The sequence below is a fragment of the Solea solea genome, chromosome 8 (assembly GCF_958295425.1).
Source record: "Solea solea chromosome 8, fSolSol10.1, whole genome shotgun sequence".
In the NCBI taxonomy this organism is placed as follows: Eukaryota; Metazoa; Chordata; class Actinopteri; order Pleuronectiformes; family Soleidae; genus Solea; species Solea solea.
Genome location: NC_081141.1, coordinates 21564525 through 21585679, shown reverse-complemented (window position 1 = coordinate 21585679; position 21155 = coordinate 21564525). Strand labels below are relative to the sequence as shown.

At 41.9% G+C, this 21155-nt stretch overlaps 2 protein-coding genes across 2 annotated transcripts; one reads left to right on the top strand and one right to left on the bottom strand.

Moving 5' to 3' along the window:
• The first annotated feature begins 243 nt into the window (after nucleotides 1-243).
• On the top strand, nucleotides 244-16699 carry myo1ha (myosin IHa). The gene is made up of 32 exons (XM_058635298.1): nucleotides 244-485; nucleotides 3581-3715; nucleotides 4753-4868; nucleotides 4974-5172; nucleotides 5263-5343; nucleotides 5868-6047; nucleotides 6129-6227; nucleotides 6314-6427; nucleotides 6509-6580; nucleotides 7283-7402; nucleotides 7473-7540; nucleotides 7619-7724; nucleotides 7806-7886; nucleotides 7989-8080; nucleotides 8273-8367; nucleotides 8483-8529; nucleotides 8632-8712; nucleotides 10777-10882; nucleotides 10961-11078; nucleotides 11684-11797; nucleotides 11887-11963; nucleotides 12046-12114; nucleotides 12874-12958; nucleotides 13056-13218; nucleotides 13309-13392; nucleotides 13478-13571; nucleotides 15175-15230; nucleotides 15566-15701; nucleotides 15799-15869; nucleotides 15963-16060; nucleotides 16141-16240; nucleotides 16362-16699. Exons 1-32 carry the CDS (start codon nucleotides 480-482, stop codon nucleotides 16386-16388), a joined length of 3090 nt encoding a protein of 1029 aa, XP_058491281.1. The 5' UTR covers nucleotides 244-479; the 3' UTR covers nucleotides 16389-16699.
• A 66-nt stretch (nucleotides 16700-16765) lies between these two features.
• On the bottom strand, nucleotides 16766-21081 carry kctd10 (potassium channel tetramerization domain containing 10). Its single transcript, XM_058635301.1, has 7 exons — nucleotides 20975-21081; nucleotides 19250-19463; nucleotides 18978-19147; nucleotides 18594-18680; nucleotides 18435-18487; nucleotides 18142-18337; nucleotides 16766-18050 (listed from the first exon to the last, which is right to left on the bottom strand). The coding sequence occupies exons 1-7, from the start codon at nucleotides 20975-20977 to the stop codon at nucleotides 17832-17834; spliced, it is 942 nt and encodes a 313-aa protein (XP_058491284.1). The 5' UTR covers nucleotides 20978-21081; the 3' UTR covers nucleotides 16766-17831.
• Nucleotides 21082-21155: the final 74 nt, after the last annotated feature.

Genomic DNA, 21155 nt, shown 5'->3' with positions numbered 1-21155 from the left:
GTGAAGGAGAGACGGAGAAGAAGGAGAGGTTGATGGTTTGGATCTTGTTTCTGTATCGTTATGTTACACTCAGTAGAGCAGTAGATACCCAAGTAAGCACTGAATAAGATCTCTGCCTCTCCACCTCCCACGACATGAATGATTAAGCACCCAGCACACAGGGGCCTAAGACTGGGTCAGGACGATGTAGAGAAGCATATGTGAACCCATTATTACCATTGAACTGCCATGCAGCATTCTGGATGAAGGATAGCGTGCACAGGACGGAGAGGACATTACATGTGCTCTTTAAGTCCATTCGTGTTTTTTAATCAATCTGGACTACTGTCATTCGTCCAATGTTTACAGGTTCGCTGATTGTCTCCATGCAAGCGGACACAGGAGGACACGCTGCCCTTGACTAACTTCTCTGGAGGGGAGGAAGTTTGTTTTCCGGTGTGGCTCCTCACTGAGAGAAACAAACAAATACAGCTTCAAACATGCAGGTTCGAGTTCTTTTGTACAACTTTTTCACGTGTGTTTACATCTCATACTGCAGGTGCCGTCAAAGAGTTTCAGATTTGATGATGTTGAAAGTTTAGTTTGATCTCACCTGTAGCTCACTCAGTAAAAAGATTAATGTTTGCTCGGTCTGTACAAAATCTGACCAATAAGAGTTCAGAGATGGTCTTCTGCATATTCTGGTTATAACATGTGTACTTTAGTTAATGTTAAAGTCTTTCCATTCTCTTTTTTTTTACATTTTGGTCCAGAGAGCTGCTGCTCCTGGATATTTTCTCTTTTTTGGACTATTCTCTATAAACCCTAGAGATGGTTGTATGTGTATCTGTATAAATCCTATTAGAGCAGCAGTTTCTGAAATACTCAGAGTTTAAATCACCTTTCTTCCTCATTCTGATGCTTGGTTTGACCTTCAGCGGGTCATTTTGACCATGACAGTATGCCTAACTGATTCAATATCAGCCTTCGACTTGGAGCAGTGACATCCTGGACCCTTGTGCTGTTTGCCTGACCCTGGTTTTACTCTGTGTTATATGAAAATGAAATCATTACGGTGAAGTTCAGAAATACTCTTGGAGAGATTTTGTAACTTCCAGACTGAGGCAGGCTAACTGTTACGCTGTATTTTTAGTAACCGTCTGCAGGCTGTGGTTTCAACGAAACAGATGCGAGAAGGAAGATAAGCAGAAACAAAAGCAAACATCGCGATGTTTTTAGGAAGCGGGGAAAAGCAAAATGAAGTAACTTTTACTTGTTTTGACACAGTAAGGGTCTAATAGACCCGAGTTAATCGAAGGAAATCCCCTTTAAGAGGGACATGACTGTTTCTTAATTGCTTTGCTCGTGCTCCTCCCCCCCATGACTCATGTAGCACCACCTACTTCTCACACAGATGAGGTCACTCTGTCTCAGGCAACACTGACACTCTAGACCAAGATGAGGGACCATCTCTTAATTAAAATACAATTGGATGTGCTCTGAGGTAGCAAGGCAATCCACCTGATCGGACAATGGCTCGGTGGATTCATTACATAATCATTCTTTCCGCTGTGCATCAGATTGGGCTGTTGATGGTTTAATTATAACCACAGGTGTACAGTTCAATCCCGTCCTATTTCGCTTGCGTTATAGATAATAATAATAATAACACGTGCATGAGGGAAACTTTTTTTGTCTTTTGTTCAGTGTTCAGCCTTTTCTCGCCCAGTGCCATTAGAAACACCTCTGCATGCCGCAGACGGATTTCTCGCAAAGAAATACCTGCGGGACACCAAAGAATCCCTCAATGGAGACGAAGGAACCTTGAGATTTTTTGTCAGCGCACTGAATGAAAACCTAAAACTCTGGTGTGATTATCGCTATTGAATTCATTATCCCCACTCCTGACAGGGGCTTATCTGTTCATGATATTAATTGTAATACTGTATGGCAGATCCCTAAGTCACGCTGTCCCAGCATATTGTCTGCTTGTGCCGCGCTGAGAATTTTTTCCCATGAAGACAGGGGTGGGGGGGGGGGGGGGTGTCACAGATACCCCACACCAGCAACACTACCATTGCGTTTGCCAGATTGATTCTGACGTCCAAAAAAGGGGTTCCTTCAATGATATTGTTCACCTGTCTCATTGGCTTAAAGTGGGTGGGTGGGTGCAGGGTGAGCTATGGGAAGGGGGTCGGGTACGGGTTGCCGGTGGGGACACGGGTGAGGGCGTATTGTTGCGGCGAGGGGTGAGGACTGGGGATGTGAGGCTGACAGGTGGAAAGAAAAAGAAAAAAAAAAACTCTGACTAGCCTCCTCTCTCCTTCCATGGGGCCCCGTGTGAGCAAAGTAATGAAGTCCAAATTACAGCACAGGATTGCTAAGAACAAGCCTCTATTGTTCGCCATCAAGGCACACTAAATGAGTGTCACAGCAAGCAGCGGGGCACGGACCGTTACTGCACTATTTGGTCTGTCTTGTTGTCTCAAGATGGCCCCGTTTCAGAGGTTCTCAGATCAGACAAATGCTGCACCCCACCGCCCCCCCCCCCCACCCCTTCGCCTTCACCCTTTCCTCTGTACAGCCAACCCCTCCCCAACTCCTCACCCCAAAATAGGCCAAATCTCTTCCATTGTGTTTCGACTGCCTAGTGTGAAATTCACTGTGACATTAAATGTTTTCTAATGAATAATTACTGAATGGATATGCAGGGGGAATATGTGTAATGGATTGTAGACTGCATTTTAAAGACATCTTTTTTGTCTCTGCTCCGTGGTATTCACAGGACAAAAACACTTGGCCTTTCTCAGAAGAAATGAGGGCCATAGGCGGAGGGTAGAAACAGGGGAGGCGGGGGGAACGGAGGGCTTTGTGTCAATTAGATCCAATGGATTATCTTTTTTTAATGTTTTTACAGAGAGAGTTGAGAATCAAAGGACTTGTGCTTCCAAAGGAGGGAGAGAGAAAGAGAGAGAGAAAAATACAAAACCAACAAAAGCTGCTGAAAACCTTTGGTCTGAATGTTGGTGCTGAGAATGCAAAACAGATTGGTGGAATTTTTCCCACTATGCTTTTTAAATGTGCTGCTGTTTTGGGCTCCCAGAGTCCATTTGCACAGTGTGCTATGTATGCATCAGTCCTAGGAAACTGTGGGCTGCGAGCCAAGGGCTCCGTGTGCTGTGTAGTGATCATTAGCCTCTGTCTGTTTGTCTGCACAATCACAAAGCTTTGCTTCAAAGACACATTGGACCTCTAGACCTCTTATTTCAATAGAAAACTAACAGGGACCATGTTTGTGCTTTTTCTGGTGCTTTTTTCAGAGCTGTCCTCCCCCGTGGAGCCCATTATTCGGACATTTATTCATCCTGCTGCATTTGCCAAAATACACATCAAGATGTGGATACCATTGTTATGCATGTAAACATGTGTAACACTTGTTACTTTGGCACAGTGGACTTCCGCAAAAAATAATTCTGTCTCACTCCAACCGATCAAAGCACAATATAAAAGCATGTGCAGGAATTTTGGTTTCTAAAGTTTTTCCCTTTTCTTTGATGTTGTGCATTTAACTCATTTATGGTCGATCCAATTTGTCGCACAGGGTCAGCTGGATATGGAAGGCGCCCTAACTGCCAGGGACCGGGTGGGAATCCAAGATTTTGTGCTCCTGGATGAAACCACGGATGAGGCCTTCCTTAGCAACCTCCACAAACGCTTCAGTAAAGATCTCATATATGTGAGTTTGGGAAAAGACCATTTAATCCAGGGGTGTCAAACTCAAATAACACGGGGGGCTAATGAGCATCTAGTCTGGTCTGCAGGGGGAAAGTGAAAAAAATCTGTAAACTGTTCCGTAGGGGCGAGTTTTAAATTATATCAAAATATTCCATCATGATATTGCACCAATAATATTAATTAGTTTGGTATTTCACAGATTTTCAAAATAGAGGTGTTTGTTTTGATACAGAAAGATATGCACATATGTTCACAATAAAAAAGAAAACGAAACAACGAATAAGAAAAACGGATAGAAATATACATAGAATCAGAACTTAAATAAATAATCACATGAACAGGACAATTTGTATGTTGAATATAAAACATTTTATAATATGATAAAAAAAAACTAATGTATTATTAAACAAATCTATATTTATAACTTCATCATCATGTTCACAGTGCTACAGGATGCTTGAGTCATTGTAGTTTTAAATTTGGATTTATTTATTTTTTTACATCAAATCTCACCTTTATCCAAGTTGTAGAATTAAGACGCACGTTTTATTTTCTCTGTCTGAAAGTTGAACAGTCGCAGCGGCGGCAGCAGCGCGATTAAAAATATATGATATTTGGCCTGGTCGTGAGTGAATGCCTCCGTTTCCTTTTTCACTTGCTGTGAGTTAAGTTTCACTTAAGCTTCTCGTCTCTGCCTCTTACTGTAAGCGCTCTGTGTCTGTGTGGTAAGCGACGCCCACACAAGACCACACCGCCTCTGATTGGATTGTTGTCTTATGGGTGGATCTAAAACATGCGGAACTAGCAGTTTAGCTTCTAGCCTCGGACCAAGAAATGCCCTCCGATGGTCATTTCTTAAAACAAAGAATGAAGATATTTCTCGAAGCATATTTATTCAAAAATACTATCGCTATTCTAGTCATACAAAGTATTCCTTTAAGTTGCGGGCTGCTTGTGGCCTGCGGGCCGCAGGTTTAAGACCTCTGATTTAGACCTTGCTATGTGCAAATGAGTGCCCATTATTTTTCTTTCTTTTAGACCTACATTGGGACGTTGGTAGTGTCTGTCAATCCCTACAAAGAGCTGGACATTTACAATCACAAACAAATGGAACTCTACATGGGTGTCAACTTTTTTGAGCTGCCACCACACATGTGAGTGTATCATCAGTGTTTTGCATGTGCGTGCACACACACACACATAAACACATAGAGTCATCTCACCGAGGCTCATGGGAAACGTCTGTGCTTCCCCCGCAGCTACGCCTTGGCAGATAACGCCTACCACACCATGTTGGCAGAGTTCAACAATCACTTCATCCTCATCTCTGGTGAGAGCGGAGCAGGAAAGACTGAGGCCTCCAAGAAGATTCTGCAGTATTATGCTGTCAGCTGCCCAAGCACCACTCTGCTCAACACTGTGCGGGACAAAATGCTCATGTCCAACCCAGTCCTCGAGGTCTGACTCCCTGTGATGGCGTACCAAAAAAAAGGATGACATACCAAATAAACTACTCTGTGTGATGTGGTCGATATGTTTATTTTGCAGGCTTTCGGGAATGCCAAAACGCTGAAGAATGACAACTCAAGTCGGTTTGGGAAGTATATGGACATTCAGTTTGACAGCGAGGTAAAGGTCAAGTAGCAGATTTTCAGAAATATCTATAATGAGGGAATGTTAGAGGATATTTGTCTTCTTAGAAATGATCTTGTGATGTGTTGAAATATGTGAAGGCCCTTCCCTCGACCCCAGCCACCACCTTCAGAATGTAGCTCCCATTGAATTCAAAATCCTTCTGTAGTACACATTCTATGTCATCCATAACCTCACCCCTCCACACCTCTCAGACCTCCTCCACCCTCTCCTGTTCCCTCAGATCCTCCTCCTCTCTGTCCTCTCTCATCACCTCACTCTCTACCACCTGACCTCAGAAATATTGAGCCACTCCCCCAATTCAAATCCAGACTCACCTGTTCTCTTACTTACTTCTAGATCTTATTTGTACCCAAATGTTTAAATGCACTTATTGTAAGTCGCTTTGGATAAAAGCGTCTGCTAAATGACATGTAATGTAATGTAATGTAATGTAATGTTTTGACTCTTTTTGCATGTTGTAGAGTGTCCCTCTTTAAGATCATGATGTCTCTCTGTAGGGAGAAGCCGTCGGAGGTCATATCCTGAACTACCTCCTGGAGAAGTCGAGGGTGGTGCATCAGAATCACGGGGAGAGGAACTTCCACATCTTCTACCAGCTGGTGCAGGGAGGAGAGGACGACCTGCTGCAGCGGCTGGGACTAGAGAGAGACTGCCATCATTACAACTACCTAACCCAGGTATGAATACCTCTGTGGACATGTTTGAGTGGAGACAACAGCACAGTCTGACGTCACGTTACTGTGTTTACTCTGCGACAGGGAGAGTGTGCCATTGTGTCCTCCATTAATGACACAAATGAGTGGAAAACAGTCAAAAACGCGCTGCAAATCATCAACATTGATAAAATGACCACCGATGTAAGTTGGATCCTGTTGTTCACTCTCACCGTGTATTTTTTATTTATTGTTCTAGCATCATGTTAAAGTTGATTTGTTCTGTGCAGTACTTGTTTGAAATTATTGCAAGTGTCCTCCATCTGGGGAACGTTCAGTTTGAATCTGACAGTAAAGGCAACGCCCACCTGAACAACAACGCAGCACTGCGCTGGGTCTCAAACGTAAGGGAATCATTTCATTATTATTCTGCCGATTTGGAGCATTACGACAAAAAGACGGAGAAGAACCTCTTTATTTTGCAGCTACTAGGGGTTGATGTTCACCTCCTACAAGACGGACTGACGTACAGGAAGATTGAGGCCAAAAAGGATCAGGTGCCAGCATGTTTACATCTGCTTCAGTTTTATTTATGATACATTATGATGATAAACTCTATGATGACATTATTCATGGTGTTGATATTCACCTAAGAAGCCAATGGTGCAATATGAACTGAAAATACTAACACAATATTCCATCATGATATCGTAATAAAGATATTCATTATGATATTTCACAGAATTTCAAAGTTAAAGTGTTTTTTAAAATGGAATGATGTATACTTAGAAACACATATAGGATGCAAAATAAATCTATTTATATCAAAAACAAAGAGAAATGAAAGAATTAAATTATATACTGTATATGATGCAATGTGATACATTAAACAATGTGATAATTAACATTTAAAAAAACATAATAATTGTCTTATTATTACTATTATTTCTATATTGTATCACCTCTCTGGCAGCTGTGCCTCGGTCACCACGCTATTTTTAAGTATAGATTTGTTTTTATATAAGTGGTGGGGCCACATAAAATCATTTATTTATTCATATGTAATGACCTTTCAACCCACACTTCCCTGGGAATTGGCTTGAAAATGAGCTCTTATTTCATCAACCTGCCTTCGGGGAAACAGATGTAAATTAACCCATGGCTTTAATTTGCAATGTCCTCACTCAAATAAATAAATAAAAACTGGAATAACATTTTTAAAATGTCCATACTGTGTATGCCTTTGTCTGTCCGGGAAGATCCTCACCCCATTCACAACTGATCACGCCATTTATGTCAGAGATGCCCTGGCTAAAGCCATCTATGGACAGACATTCACCTGGCTGGTCAACAGGATCAATGAATCCATGGAGAACAAGGTGAGAAGAAGAATGTCTTACTAATGATCATTTAACTGATAACTAATAATTCGGGTTTTTTTTGTTATAGGACTCCTCCAGAAAGTCCGTCATAGGGCTCCTGGATATATATGGGTTTGAGGTGTTCTACGTTAACAGGTGAACACGTCGTTTATGACATTTTCAACTTACCTTTATGAATATTCTGAGCTGTTTGTGTTTCCTCTTCGCCCTCAGTTTTGAGCAGTTCTGTATAAACTACTGCAACGAGAAGCTGCAACAGCTTTTCATCCAACTGACGCTCAAGTCCGAGCAGGAAGAGTACGAAGCAGAGGACATCGAGGTAATTCTGTCGACTGGGACAAAACCCCCGCGACGAATTCTAGTGCGTTCATTTGCAATCTGTTTTTCAACTTCTCTCCAGTGGGAGCCTGTGCAGTTCTTCAATAATAAAATCATCTGTGACCTGGTTGAGGAGAAACACAGAGGGATCATATCAATACTGGTGTGTAAAGCTTCTCTGGCAACTCATAAAACTAACAATGACTGTTAAAAAAAAAAAATATTAGCACGTGAAACTATGGTTAGGGTTGATAATCGTCTGCAGGACGAGGAGTGTCTGAGGCCGGGAGATGCCACAGATCTGACCTTCCTGGCGAGACTGGAGGAAAAGATGGGAAATCATCCTCATTTTGTCACGTGAGTTGAGTCCGTTTACATTTTAATTGCATCGTTAAGGGATAAAAATGCTTCATTTGACACTGGTGTTTGATAATATACCAGTCGTTTAAATGAAATACAACTCTGTGAGTATCAGTGTTCTGCTGACACTGAGGACACGTTTGAGAAGGCCACTCAGTTTCCATCCGTCTGTCTCCCTCGTCTCTACAGGCACAAACTGGCTGATAAAATGACACGGAAGACACTGGAGAGGGGAGATTTCCGTCTCTTGCATTATGCCGGGGAGGTCACCTACTGTGTTGTGGGTAAAATGAATCCCAATCTCAGGCACTCAGACATCTAAATTGTTTTATTTTCAGCTGAAAAAGAGCCCGGTCTTTAACTCTTGGTGTTTTCTTTCCTCACACTATGACACTGTAGGGTTCCTGGATAAAAACAATGACCTGTTATACAGAAACATAAAAGATGTGAGTCTAAAACGGTGATGTTTATTTTATGTGAAGAGGAAACTCCTGGAATACAGTATTCATTGAGTGTGTGTGTGTGTGTGTGTGTCTCTCTCTGTGTAGCTGATGTGTCAATCTAAAAATGCCATCGTCAGCGAGTGCTTCTCCGCCATCAATCTGGACAACAGACGGAGACCAGAGACAGTGAGTGCCCACTGTTAAGTTTAACCCTCTGTATTCCCCTTTAACAGTGTTACATCCCTATGTTTGTATGTTGTCGGCATCATCAAGAGTGGAAACCAAGAGTTTTGTTTTCTTCAAACTGAAATTTACAGCCTTAATAAATCATGTTTGCATCACATTAAATAACAGTAGCCTGTACTTGCTTTTATCTTAATGCAAAAGTGCAGCCAAGTGATGCACCTTTTTTTTTACATTTTTGCCATGTAGATTTTTTGCTAAGATAGATATAGAATATAGTAAATGTGAAAGAAACATTTATATATAATATAAACCAGGATGGTCAAAAACAAGGTTCAAGGCATAAGAAAACTTAGCGGTTGCTTTAGGCCCCTTGTTAAAGTGTGGGAAAAAAAACTTTTGATCACATTAAGGAAGAAGATATATTTTGATATCTAAATAGGGTTTATTTGTAAAAAATGTTTTAAGTTATTTGGTTTTATTTCGTAGATGAAAATTGCACGTTTAGTGCACATTTGTGCATCTGTTTTAAAGTTTTAAAAACAAAAAGCCATTAAACTGGTTCATTTGTTAACAGCAAAATGCGATGTCGGCTTTCATATTTGGTTCTGAAAAAGAACCAAATATGCATTGGAATTGAAAAAATTCCAATGCAGTATTGCCACACTTTTAAATGCTTCCCTTAAAACTTGAAAGTGCAAATTCATACTAGGCCATGTTTGTGAATGTGTCTGTTTTGTGTGGACACAGAAATCTGATCTGCCAATTTCTAATCAGATCAGTATGTGGTCCTAGAGATCAGAGATATATCCAATATGCGGCCTTCTTTATTTGAACAAAGTGGATGGTAATGTGAACATTGTGTTGTCAGTCAGTCATCATCTACCGCTTTATCCTCTGCCAGAGGGTCGCGGGGGGTGCTGTGCCAATCTCAGCTACATCGGGCGATAGGCGGGGTACACCCTGGACAGTTCGCCAGTCCATCGCAGGGCCACACACAGATAGAGACAAACAACCATTCACTCTCACACTCACTCCTATGGTCAATTTGGAGTGTCCAATTTACCTAATCCCCACATTGCATGTTTTTGGACTGTGGGAGGAAGCCGGAGTACCCGGAGAGAACCCACGCACACACAGGGAGAACATGCAAACTCCATGCAGAAAGGCCCTTGTTCCAACCGGGGCTCGAACCCGGGTCTTCTCGCTGCAAGGCGAGAGTGCTAACCACTACATCACTGTGTGGCCCAACATTGTGTTGTATTTTTATTTTTTTTTTTATTTACAAATATATCTTAGAAAATACTTAAAAATACAAAACAAATTGTATCACTGTTTGTTCTTTGTGTGAGATAGAAATGCTAAAACGGACTCTTTTAAGTGTGCCAGTTGCAACCTAAACAACATAAGCATAACATACAGTAAGTGAATTGTCACGTGTACTTCAGGTTCTGATTGTCTAAAACTGAGTTTTCTGACTTTTAATTTAATGGAGGCACCACAAGTTTGGTGTTAGAGCCTTGCAGCGTTAGGTTGCTACTTACAGTATATACAGAGTATGATAAAGCTTCTATTAAGTTCTAATTTTGGCCCTCCGAGGGAAAAAGTCTGGGCACCCCTGATCTAGAGTGACCTTTGAGTCAGAGACAAGACAGAGGTAATGTAATATTTATTTATAAAAGCCCTTTACAACAACCCTCAGGTTACCAAAGTGCTTTACAGACGATCAAACGGCACTAAAACAAAACACACACAGCACAAAAACAAGTACATGAACAAAGACAAAAAGCATAAATAAGTATATAATAAGAATACAAATTAAAGGTGTCACCACACGACTGGGTATTAAAAGCCCCCCCTGATACGTTTAGAGGTCCAGGTCAGAGATGGCACATAATAAGTCAGAGGGGAGCTTATTCCACAGCCTGGGGGCGGCAACTGCAAAGGCTTAATCACCCCAGTGTTTGTATGTAAGTGGTAGTTAGACTGTGTCATCATTCAGCCATATGGGTCTGACAGATGAACTGTTGGGGATTACCTCTCTTGTCTCTTGTGTTGTGTCTGTAGGTGGCGACCCAGTTTAAGAGCAGCCTGCTGAAGCTGACAGAAATCCTCATGGCTAAAGAGGCCTGGTACATACGCTGCCTCAAATCCAACGAGTCCAAGCAGCCAGGTACTTTCACGACTGAATGGCACATGCAGCTCTCCTTTATTCACTAGATAATAAGAGTTATTTTTTGCATAATTACAGGTCATTTTGATGAAGCCCTGATCAGGCACCAGGTGAAGTACCTGGGCCTGATGGAGCACCTTAGAGTCAGACGAGCTGGTTTCGCTTACAGACGCAAATATGACGTCTTCTTGAAGCGGTACGGACGAACAAAATGACCTGGGGGGCCACCGAGCATCTAGTGTGGTCATGAGGGGATCAGTCCCAGCCAGCATGTCCATGTGGGCCCCATCGGGGTTAAATTCGTGCTGACAATGTGGGTCCCAAGTGGGTTGTCTGTGGTTTCCATGGTGGCCCCACCTGTGATTACCCACATGGGCTTTCCAATGAGGGGCCCATGTAACTCAAATCATATGGGACCTGCATTATTTCCCCACTTACAGCCCATGCCCACTTAGTACCCACTTAGTACCCAAGTAGCCTGGAAAGTGTTCTACGCGGGCATGGGCTTGAAGTGGGCAAACACAGATGAGGCCATTATGGAAACCGTGGACAAATCCACTTGAGACCCATATTGTGAGCTCGATTACAATCCTTATGGGGCCCACATGGACATGCTGGTTGGGGTCAAGTGAAAAAAGAAATCCAACTAAATCCTACTATTCAGTAAGGGTGGACAATATGTGCGTACAATTATATCCTAATACTTAGAATTTCTGTGTTATATGGAACGATAAAAATGATGAACAAAAAAAAATTCCTTTCTTCCACATTTAGACCATAGTGAGTATTTGTTTTTTGCAGATATAAACCACTGTGCCCGTCCACGTGGCCTCACTGGAGAGGAATCCCCGCTGATGGAGTGGAAGTGCTGGTTCAACATCTGGGCTACTTGCCAAATGAATACAAAATGGGGCGGTGAGTACATTACTGATTTAATGCAGAATATAACGCCGCACATGCACTCTAAACCACAAGACGATGACGCTGCGTGTTGTTTGTTATAGTACCAAAATATTCATCCGTCACCCGAGGACACTTTATGCCACAGAAGACGCTTACGAGAGATGTAAACATGAACTGGGTGAGTGCAGATCATCGATGGAAATCTGTCAGTCACCACTGCACCTGCTTCGTGTTTTTAATGTTATGCTCCGCATTGGCAGCAACACGACTGCAGGCCAAATACAGAGGATACAAGGCAAAAGGAGAGTTCAAAAAACAAAAAGAAGCTGGTAAGAGACAGTGTGTACTGATTTTACTGTTTAGTCTCTGAATATAAACAATGTAATATGTTTTCTGTCGAGGAATTCAGGAATCAGACCTGAGTGAGGGAGTGTTTGTATGTATACAGCAGCAGTGCAGGGGCGGGCGGGGTCAAGAAGCATTTTTCCTGTCAAACTGTTGAATTACTTTTTCTTTTTTTTTAGCAGTAGAATTCACTTCTGCAACTTTTTTTGTGGGTGTTCCGTCTCGTTTGTAGTCGCATTACAACCTGTTTGCAGCCACCTTGCTTCACTGTGAGGGCAGCGGTGGGGCAGTGGCAGAACAGATCCTCTTCCAGCCAGAGGGGGTGAGGGTTTGATCCCCATCTCTGCTTGTCTACATGCTGATGTGTCCCTGGGAAGACACTCACTGTCTTTGCCCCAGTGTAGATAGAAAGCACTGAATGTAGATGTGCTCTATGAATGGGTAAATGGCAAAAATTTTGATTTAGACATAAAATTAAAGGGGCAGTTCACGAAAAATGCATGAAAAACAAATGTAAATGCGTATAAGAAGCCAGAGGTGACACTTGAGGGTCACCAGACATCCAGAAAAACAGTGTGAGTGTGTATTTGTCAGCTGCTCTCTGGAGGCCCGTGGCAGCTAAAAGCCCCAGGCTGTTGCCAGCTTTGCCTTCCCTGTTGTAATGCCCCTGGATTTGTTTTGTATCAGTAAAAAGACAACTCCAAACATTGTATAAATGTTTTTTTTTTTTTTTACATCTTCAGCCACGAAGATTGAAACATGCTGGAGAGGAGCGCAGGCCAGGAAGGAGAGAGAGAAGAGAGCCTGGGCTGTCAAAGTCATAAAGAAGTAATAAAGAAAGAAAGTCGTACACATTCATCACACAGCTTCTCTCAAGGTTAGTGTCCCATTTATCGTCAATGTAATATTTAACAACCTATTTCAGATTTATTAAAGGCTACATGACCAGAGGGGACGCAAAAAGCACAGATAACTCAGAGTACCTGGCCTTTGTGAGACAAAATTACCTGAACAGACTTAAAGCAAATCTGCCAAAGACTGTTTTGGATAAAACCTCCTGGGTACATCCACCGGCAGTCGTCGCAGAGGTATGACGATAAATCAACTTAAGCACAAAAGAAAAAAAATGAGACAAACACACATTTTTTAGCTTAAATCTGCATGTCTCCTCTTTTCAGTCTTCAGAGATCCTGCGTAAGCTTTGCTACCGCGTCATGGTGCGGAAATACGTGAGAGGAATTACACCCCAGAAAAAAGCACAGGTAACTCACGCGTCAGACATGTCGCGTAAGACTCGATCGTCACATGATCCCTTTGACGTGACCGATACATTGTTCGTCCCCTCAGCTTCAAATGAAGTATCTCACCAGCTCTGTCTTCAAGGGCAAGAAGGAGAGTTATCCACAGAGTGTCGCACAGCCCTTTGTCGACACCAGAATCAGTAAGGATCAGTTGCTTTTTCATTCTGTTATGCTGCCGCCTTGGCCAGGTTATTCTTGTAAAAGACACAGAGGAGGAGAGACACACTCTTGTCCCCACAGCAGTCCAACATCTGACCTTTGACCCTTCCCTACTCCTGTATCGCAACCTCTATTTGCCTGTCTCCCCGCAGACAGTTCCTCTATGACTGAACTGCACATAGTACTTTAGTATTTACATTATGCTTGTTTAGATGTCTCGTGTCCTGTCTGTGTCCTATGTGGTGCGCTCTGTGCCTTTTAATTGCACCCCAGGGACAAATTAAAAAAAAAAAAGTGTTTTGAATTTAATTTAATTGATTTGAATTAGGTGAAGGAGTTCAAGTATCTCGGGGTCTTGTTCACGAGTGAGGGGACGAGGGAGCCGGAGATGGGCCGGAGAATCGGAGCGGCTGGTGCGGTACTGCATTCGCTTTACCGCACAGTTGTGACGAAAAGGGAGCTGAGCCGGAAGGCAAAGCTCTCGATCTACCGGTCAGTCTTCGTTCCTATCCTCACCTATGGTCATGAAGGTTGGGTCATGACCGAAAGAACGAGATCGCGGGTACAAGCGGCCGAAATGGGATTCCTCAGGAGAGTGGCTGGCTTTTCCCTTAGAGATAGGGTGAGAAGCTCGGTCATCCGGGGGGAGCTCGGAGTAGAACCGCTGCTCCTTCACGTTGAAAGGAGCCAGTTGAGGTGGTTCGGGCATCTGGTGAGGATGCCTCCTGGGCGCCTCCCAAGGGAGGTATATCAGGCACGTCCAGCTGGGAGGAGGCCTCGGGGTAGACCTAGGACAAGGTGGAGAGATTACATCTCCACTCTGGCCTGGGAACGCCTCGGGATCCCTCAGTCGGAGCTGGTCAATGCGGCTCAGGAAAAGGAAGTTTGGGGTCCCTTACTGAAACTGCTGCCCCCGCGACCCGGCCCCGGATAAGCGGAGGATGATGATGATGATGATGATGATTTGAATTAATTTCAATAATACTTTTCCTGGTAAATTATCTCTCTGACTTATATATATATATATACATATATACTATATGTATATACAGAGGTAGAAAGAGTACTGAAATATTCTACTCTAGTAAAAGTATCACTATTTTGATAAAGAGTTTACTTAAGTACAAGTAAAAGTACTGGTCTAAAAATGTACTCAAGTTAAAGTAAAAAAGAAGCTGTTTTAAAATGTATTCAGAGTAAAAGTTACCAAGTTTCTCTTTTAACAAAGGTGGGGTTCTTTCTTGACAAGAGGACACAAATCTCACATTAATTGTTTTTAATTAAAGGCAAAACCTTTACAAAATTAAAAGTGTTGACAAAATAAAATACATAATGTATCAGTCAAAATGGGTCAAAGGTCACAAATGCCACTGACTCAGGGACCTTAATTAGTGCCAGTTCAGTGTGTCCTTATCACTCACTGCCAAGTTTCCAGTGCGTGAATTATTTATTTATTCATTTTTTTTTATTCAGGTAAAGTACTTAAAAATGACACAAAAAACCTACTCAATTACAGTAACGGGAGTAAATGTAATTCATTGCTCTAATACATGCACTATATCATGTTCTTTTTCATTTCTCCAGGTGAACAAGATATAAACGTAAGGGTTCTCCAGATGATTCGCAACGAGCGCATCAAGGTAATAAAATGCTGATCTTTATTCTCCCATTGTTGATATGCCAATTCCTATTTTTTGATTAATGGGTTTGCAAATTGAGAGTGGAACCTCCCACTCAAGGCATTAGTGTAACTGAAAAAGGGTATGGAAACCACAACTGACAGTGACCCTGAAGAAGACCTGTGTGTCGGTCCTGATAAATAAAGGCCTTTTAAATTTGCTACAGTGTGTCTTGGACTGCATTTTTGACTGAAAACACTTTTTTAACCCGCACAATGAATCCTTCACAAATAAGAATAAATACAGCCACACAGCACCAGTGTGTGTGATCACTGTTGTCATCTGTGTCACTGCAGTACAGTGTCCCAGTAATCAAGTACCACAGGAATGGCTTTAAACCGAAGCCACGGCAGCTCGTCCTGACAGAGACAGCTGCATATGTGATCGACGAGGCCAAGATCACGCAGAGAGTGCTGTACACTGTTCTCAAAGGTCCGGTGATGTACACTCATCAGGGAATTTCCCGTTGAAAATCAAACTTGTTATACTTTATTCTTATTTGATTCATTATTTGATTGATTCACTGCAGGTATTTCAGTCAGTAACTTGACCGATGGCATGATTGTATTCCACGTAACATGTGAGGACCCTAAACAGAAGGTATGTGAATGATTCATATACAGTTACTGGCCTTTACGTTGCATATTTAATCATCTCATCAGCAGTTAATTGCCTTTTTCGATCGTGTTTCAGGGGGACCTGGTCATGCAATGCGACCACTTGTATGAGTTTCTGACCAAACTCTGCGTCATTGCTAACAAACAAAACGCAATCAAAGTGGTTCAGGGCAGGTGAGTGTCTACTGAAGACAGGCTACGTTTGATGTGTGCATCTACAGTAAAACGACCGCTCATGTTGCATTCACTCCTAGTATCAAGATTGAAATTCAGCCTGGGAAAGAGAGCGTGGTGGACTTCACCACTGGGCAGGAGCCCATGGTATACAAGGCCAAGAACGGACACCTGACGGTGGTGAGTTGATTCTCGTTTTGATGGAAACATTATTGTACTGGCGTGCTATATGAGACTCTGATTTGAAATTCATTTACTTTTGAATATTTACATGTTTGAATTCAACCGTTTTTGCCTACAGGTCGCCACTCGGGCTCGTACACGGTAACATGTAGGGAAGAGGAGGAGACACACAAGAAGCCTCTGCATATTTCATCAGGAGACCCCTAAAGAGAAGAGCGTCAAGCCTACACCTGAGCAGCACTTGAAAAAACCCTGGATGAGCATGTTTCTTGGACAGACTTTTTTTTTTTTTTTTTAAATCCATACGAACAATGCAAATTACTTTTCCACCAAAAATATTACTCTGCAGTGTCAGCATCATTCTGTATATAAGGGTTTGTCTTACACTGGGGTGTAAAAATGATATGAAAATACACACATCATGCTTTAAACAGCAGAAAAAGACACTTTGTTTCCATTTTCTGGCCATATCTGTCATAATTGTAAAAATGCTCACTAAAAACAGAAATATGAGAACAGAAAAAAGGTTTGTATGTAGAAATTTATTTGTGATAAAGTAGGTATAAATATATAACATACATATATGGGTCACTTCTGTAGAATAGACCTAAAAGTACTGAGATTGTTAGACATATTTCAACTTAAAACGTGTGCAAACAGTACATTGTGTGATGAATGCGGCGATGAAGGATGGTTCTAATTTCTCTCCGGTAAAAGCTTGTAGACAGGACTTCCTTCCTGCCCGGGAGAGATCTCTGGTTACCGTCAATCACTTCAACCTCAGCATCCATCATTCAATCGTCCCAGTACATTTAACACCTCAGGTCACAAGCTCAGGTTTCCTCAACTGAAAAATAATAATCATCTAATGGGGTGAAGAGGGAAATGCTTGTTAAAAGTAAATGTGGCAGAAGCACTACAGTAATATGTTGCATCCACCTGTGAAACCTTTACTGTATCAAAACATTATAGTTTTTAAAGGTTTAATTGCTAATATCTGTGGGCTAGAAAAAAAAGTTTTGATCACATCTCAGAGTGAAACAGTGCCACCCAGTGGCTTAACTGTTTTTAACATCTGGTTCATCCACTGATGACCTCACAGTGGACCCGTCAGAACCACTTCTGGGAGAAGCAAAAATTACATTAATACATTTAAGTTGCTCACATGATATAATTTGTGTTCTCCTGGATGCAATCGAGTTAAGACCTTGATAAACAGATCTATACTGACAATATCCCTTCTGTTTGTCTGTTTTCACACACCCAGGATAAAAGTTGAATGTCAAGGAGTTCCTGCACACCAGCAGAAAGCAGCGATAGGAATAATTGTGACTAACAAAGACTACAGCCTGTCAGACACAACACAACAAAGATGACAAGTGGACACATGAAAACAATGCTAAAACACTTCACCCCTACACACAGATGTGACTCTCATCTCATAGTAGTCTCCATGAGAAAGCTGGTAAAATAACAAGTGGAAGTGAGAAAGAGGGAGAGAACGAGACACAGAGGCGCTGGGAGTTGTAAGGCACAGGTGTGGTGCAAAAACTGTCAGAGACACAGGCCGACGGTCAGGGGAAGAGGGTCACTGAAGGTGATGTGTGCGATCATCCGGCCGTTTGATATGAATCCTACGAACTCGTTCAATTCGATCTCGCTCCTCATCCTCATCCAGATGGTTAGATCGTCCTGCGGCGCCCCCTGTGGCCTCCAGCAGGGCATTGTCTGGACCCCTCCCATCATGGGACTCATACAGAAGGATGTTGAGAGTCTCCTCATAAATACGTGCCTCAGGAAACTCAACCTGGGACAGTAAGTACAGTGTTAGCCAACACGTTAGAAAGAAACAACACAAAAACTCAGGGGCTGGAATATTAAAGGCAACGTTTGCTCACCTTTGTCTGCTTCTTTTCTGTAGCATAAACGATGGAGGTGCAGCAAACTTCAGCAATCTTACGCCCCTGGCCGTAAAATGACCAACAACAGATCTCATCTCCAATCACATCTTTGATGAAGAGGACTCGGCCGTTAAACCGCAATGACAGCTTGTCAAACAGCTCGATGTTTTTCAGCATGTTGTCGTCAGAATTGCTGCAGGCGGGGAGATCAGTTATCAATTAAGACAACTGGCATGTTTTACATTCCATTCATAGTGAAATGTTATTGATAACAGTAGAAGAGCACTCACCTGGTGTATGAATATTTGTTGTTGCTTCTGTTGTACAACAGTTTGACAGTAGGCTGTGATAACAAAGAATATAGAATTATTTAAGAAAACAACCTTTTTCTTGATAGTGGACTTACGATATTTAGCACATTGTACACAAACGATAAAAGAAAAGAATACCTTATTTGACATTGCAATAAGCTTCTGCTCTTCCTTGGATGATGTCATCAGAGGCACTTTACAAAGGGGTTCATACGTTTCTTTGTTCTGTTGGGGGGGGGGGGGGACTCCATTAAAAATGTGCACCCACAAAACAGCAATATACAGAATATTGTATGTTTGATGCCCTCCCTGATGAAAAACACAAGTTTTATTCTTCAAAATGAACAGATTCAATTTCAGAATACAAATTCTACATTTTCCCATAGACTAACCCTAACCAGAATTCTTTTTACAACCAGTAGTATATTTCTACTTCCATCAGCAAGATTATGTCAACTTTTTATACACAGTCTATGGTATTTGCCAGCCTAAATGAAAGTGATGTGACTGCAGTGATAGTACCTGCAAGGCAGCAGTGCATTCATCAGCTAAGCCTTGGACAAGGTAATACTTGGCCTCCGCAAGCAGTTCCTCAGTTTCTCGTCGGCTGTCTGGCAGCGGCACTGCCCCATCTCTAAGATAGTTAAGGATTGTTCCAAAATGTTTTCCACAGCGATCGATCAAGATCCATCCTGTAAATATGAAACAGTGAAACACGACTTTGGAATTAATTGACCGTTAGAGGGACAATGCAACACCTGCACAGAATTAAACAATTTTAAACAACAGCTCACCTTCACTGTCAGTAAGGACCTCCATCCTGCCACTGAACATAGCTTTGAGCATTGTGTCCTGTTTGGTTAGTGTCTGCATGGTAGTGTAGTACAGTGCCCCACCCACATTTAATTTCACATATTTGGAGCTGGGGCTGGAGCCCTTGAAGGATGTAGTCCGGGTTGTAGCTGCCGGCACTGCCGAGCTCACCACACTCTCTCCTGACATCTCTTCCTGGAAAAGAACAAGGTAGAATATGAAATTACATCTGGTTTCTTACTGAATCAGCTTTGTTAAGTGTTAATGGTGATTTGTGTATCATAAATGTTTCTAATCTATCAACGTTAGCTTGTCTCAGCGCTTCCTGACTTCCAATTACTAATGTGAGGCTGTGAACGTCATTATTATTGTCATTCTTACTAAATATTTCCCCATCTAAAACAAGGCAATCAGAGATGGCAGACTTCACCCCATTCACACAACAAGCCTCTGTCGGCCCATATGTTTAACAGACTCTGTGGCCCAATGGTAGAACGTTTGACTCCAGATCAGGGGGTTACATGTTCAAATCCACATCAGCGCCAAAATTCTAAAAAATGTTTTCTAAATTCAAACAAGCCTCTGTCGCTCATATTGCAAGCAAGTGCGGGAGCGCGCGCACGCACAAACACCCATTCACTAAATTAGGCAATTGCTTAACAGTTGAAGCTCCGGGGTGTAACTTCTGTCGGCAAAACCTGCAGAGCTTTCAGAAAGGACCATGGTCTAGCCTTTCTCTTTCAACATTTGTTTTGATACCTCAATACCTCAGGAGAAGAATACATACAGCATGTGCCTAATGCTAGTGTGTTGTGTACAAACTCCAAACACAAGATGATGATGATGACAACAAAGGTGGTGACAGAGAATACAAGAGCAACAGAGAGGTTGTACTATGACATCATTGTTTTTCTTAAAGTTGGTATTGTATTTGTATTTTGTTGTATTGGTTGTATACATAAACACCCAATTTGTGTATGTAGTGTGGCATTTTGGGCCAGTGTTCCAAAAATAACGTTTTAGGGCTCCCAAAAGAACAGTTCCAGTGAATAAGCCACTATGATACAAAACTCAAGGGGATTAACATAAACATGTTCTCATGTGTACGGCCCTTATATTGAAAAGATACATACTACAGCTTCAATAATTGTTGGTAGAGCATAGATGAGTTAAATGTAAAACAAACAAATCTACTGACTTTTACAACTAGACTGATGCTAAAGTTGTTTAACCGTTCAATTTGCAAAGAAAGAATTAGAAATGTAATAACTCATGTAATAACTGACAAAACACCCATTTAACCTTTCATATGGTATAATTTCAGCAGAATCATTTTAGTGTTGTTTCCACTTTTCATGATTAGCTATGGAAATATTTCACAGGTCAAAGGCAATTCAGTACATTAGTTCATGACCACTACGCAAGAAAGTCTTGTTTAAATTGAATTACACAGTTACACACTTTTGTTAAGAGGTAGCTATTTTCAAAGCGGTTATATGTGCTGATGAATTAGAACGGAGTGATTGTAGCTAACTGACTGTAGGCTAATGAGAGAGAGGGAGAGCTAACAAGTTAGCATGATATAAATGAACGTGTAAATGTAGTAAAGAAACTCAGTGTGACGCTAGTTGTTAACGCGTCTTTCTCTTTATGTCAGTGGTCGAGTGTTTGTGTCAAGCTGTTTTAAAAAGAATACATATATTTACCATAGAAGCCACAGCAGCCTTCGTAAATGTAACCCGCTAACGTCAGTCAGCTAACACCCACTTCCTTCCGGTGTTATGCAGCGTTACGGATGACTGCCGAGAATCTCACAACCCCATCGCGTGAACGCGCACGGTTAAAGTGGAAACTGTCGGTTCATTGCTTGAAAACGTCAACTTTCTC

Excerpts from the sequence above, each read along its gene's own strand:
- myo1ha (XM_058635298.1), top strand. Across the intron at positions 6,428-6,508 it reads CACTGCGCTGGGTCTCAAAC|CTACTAGGGGTTGATGTTCA; the intron begins GTAAGGGAATCA and ends TTTATTTTGCAG. Across the intron at positions 13,219-13,308 it reads CACCGGCAGTCGTCGCAGAG|TCTTCAGAGATCCTGCGTAA; the intron begins GTATGACGATAA and ends TCCTCTTTTCAG.
- kctd10 (XM_058635301.1), bottom strand. Across the intron at positions 18,681-18,977 it reads AATGCACTGCTGCCTTGCAG|AACAAAGAAACGTATGAACC; the intron begins GTACTATCACTG and ends CCCCCCCAACAG. Across the intron at positions 18,488-18,593 it reads TTATTGCAATGTCAAATAAG|CCTACTGTCAAACTGTTGTA; the intron begins GTATTCTTTTCT and ends TTGTTATCACAG.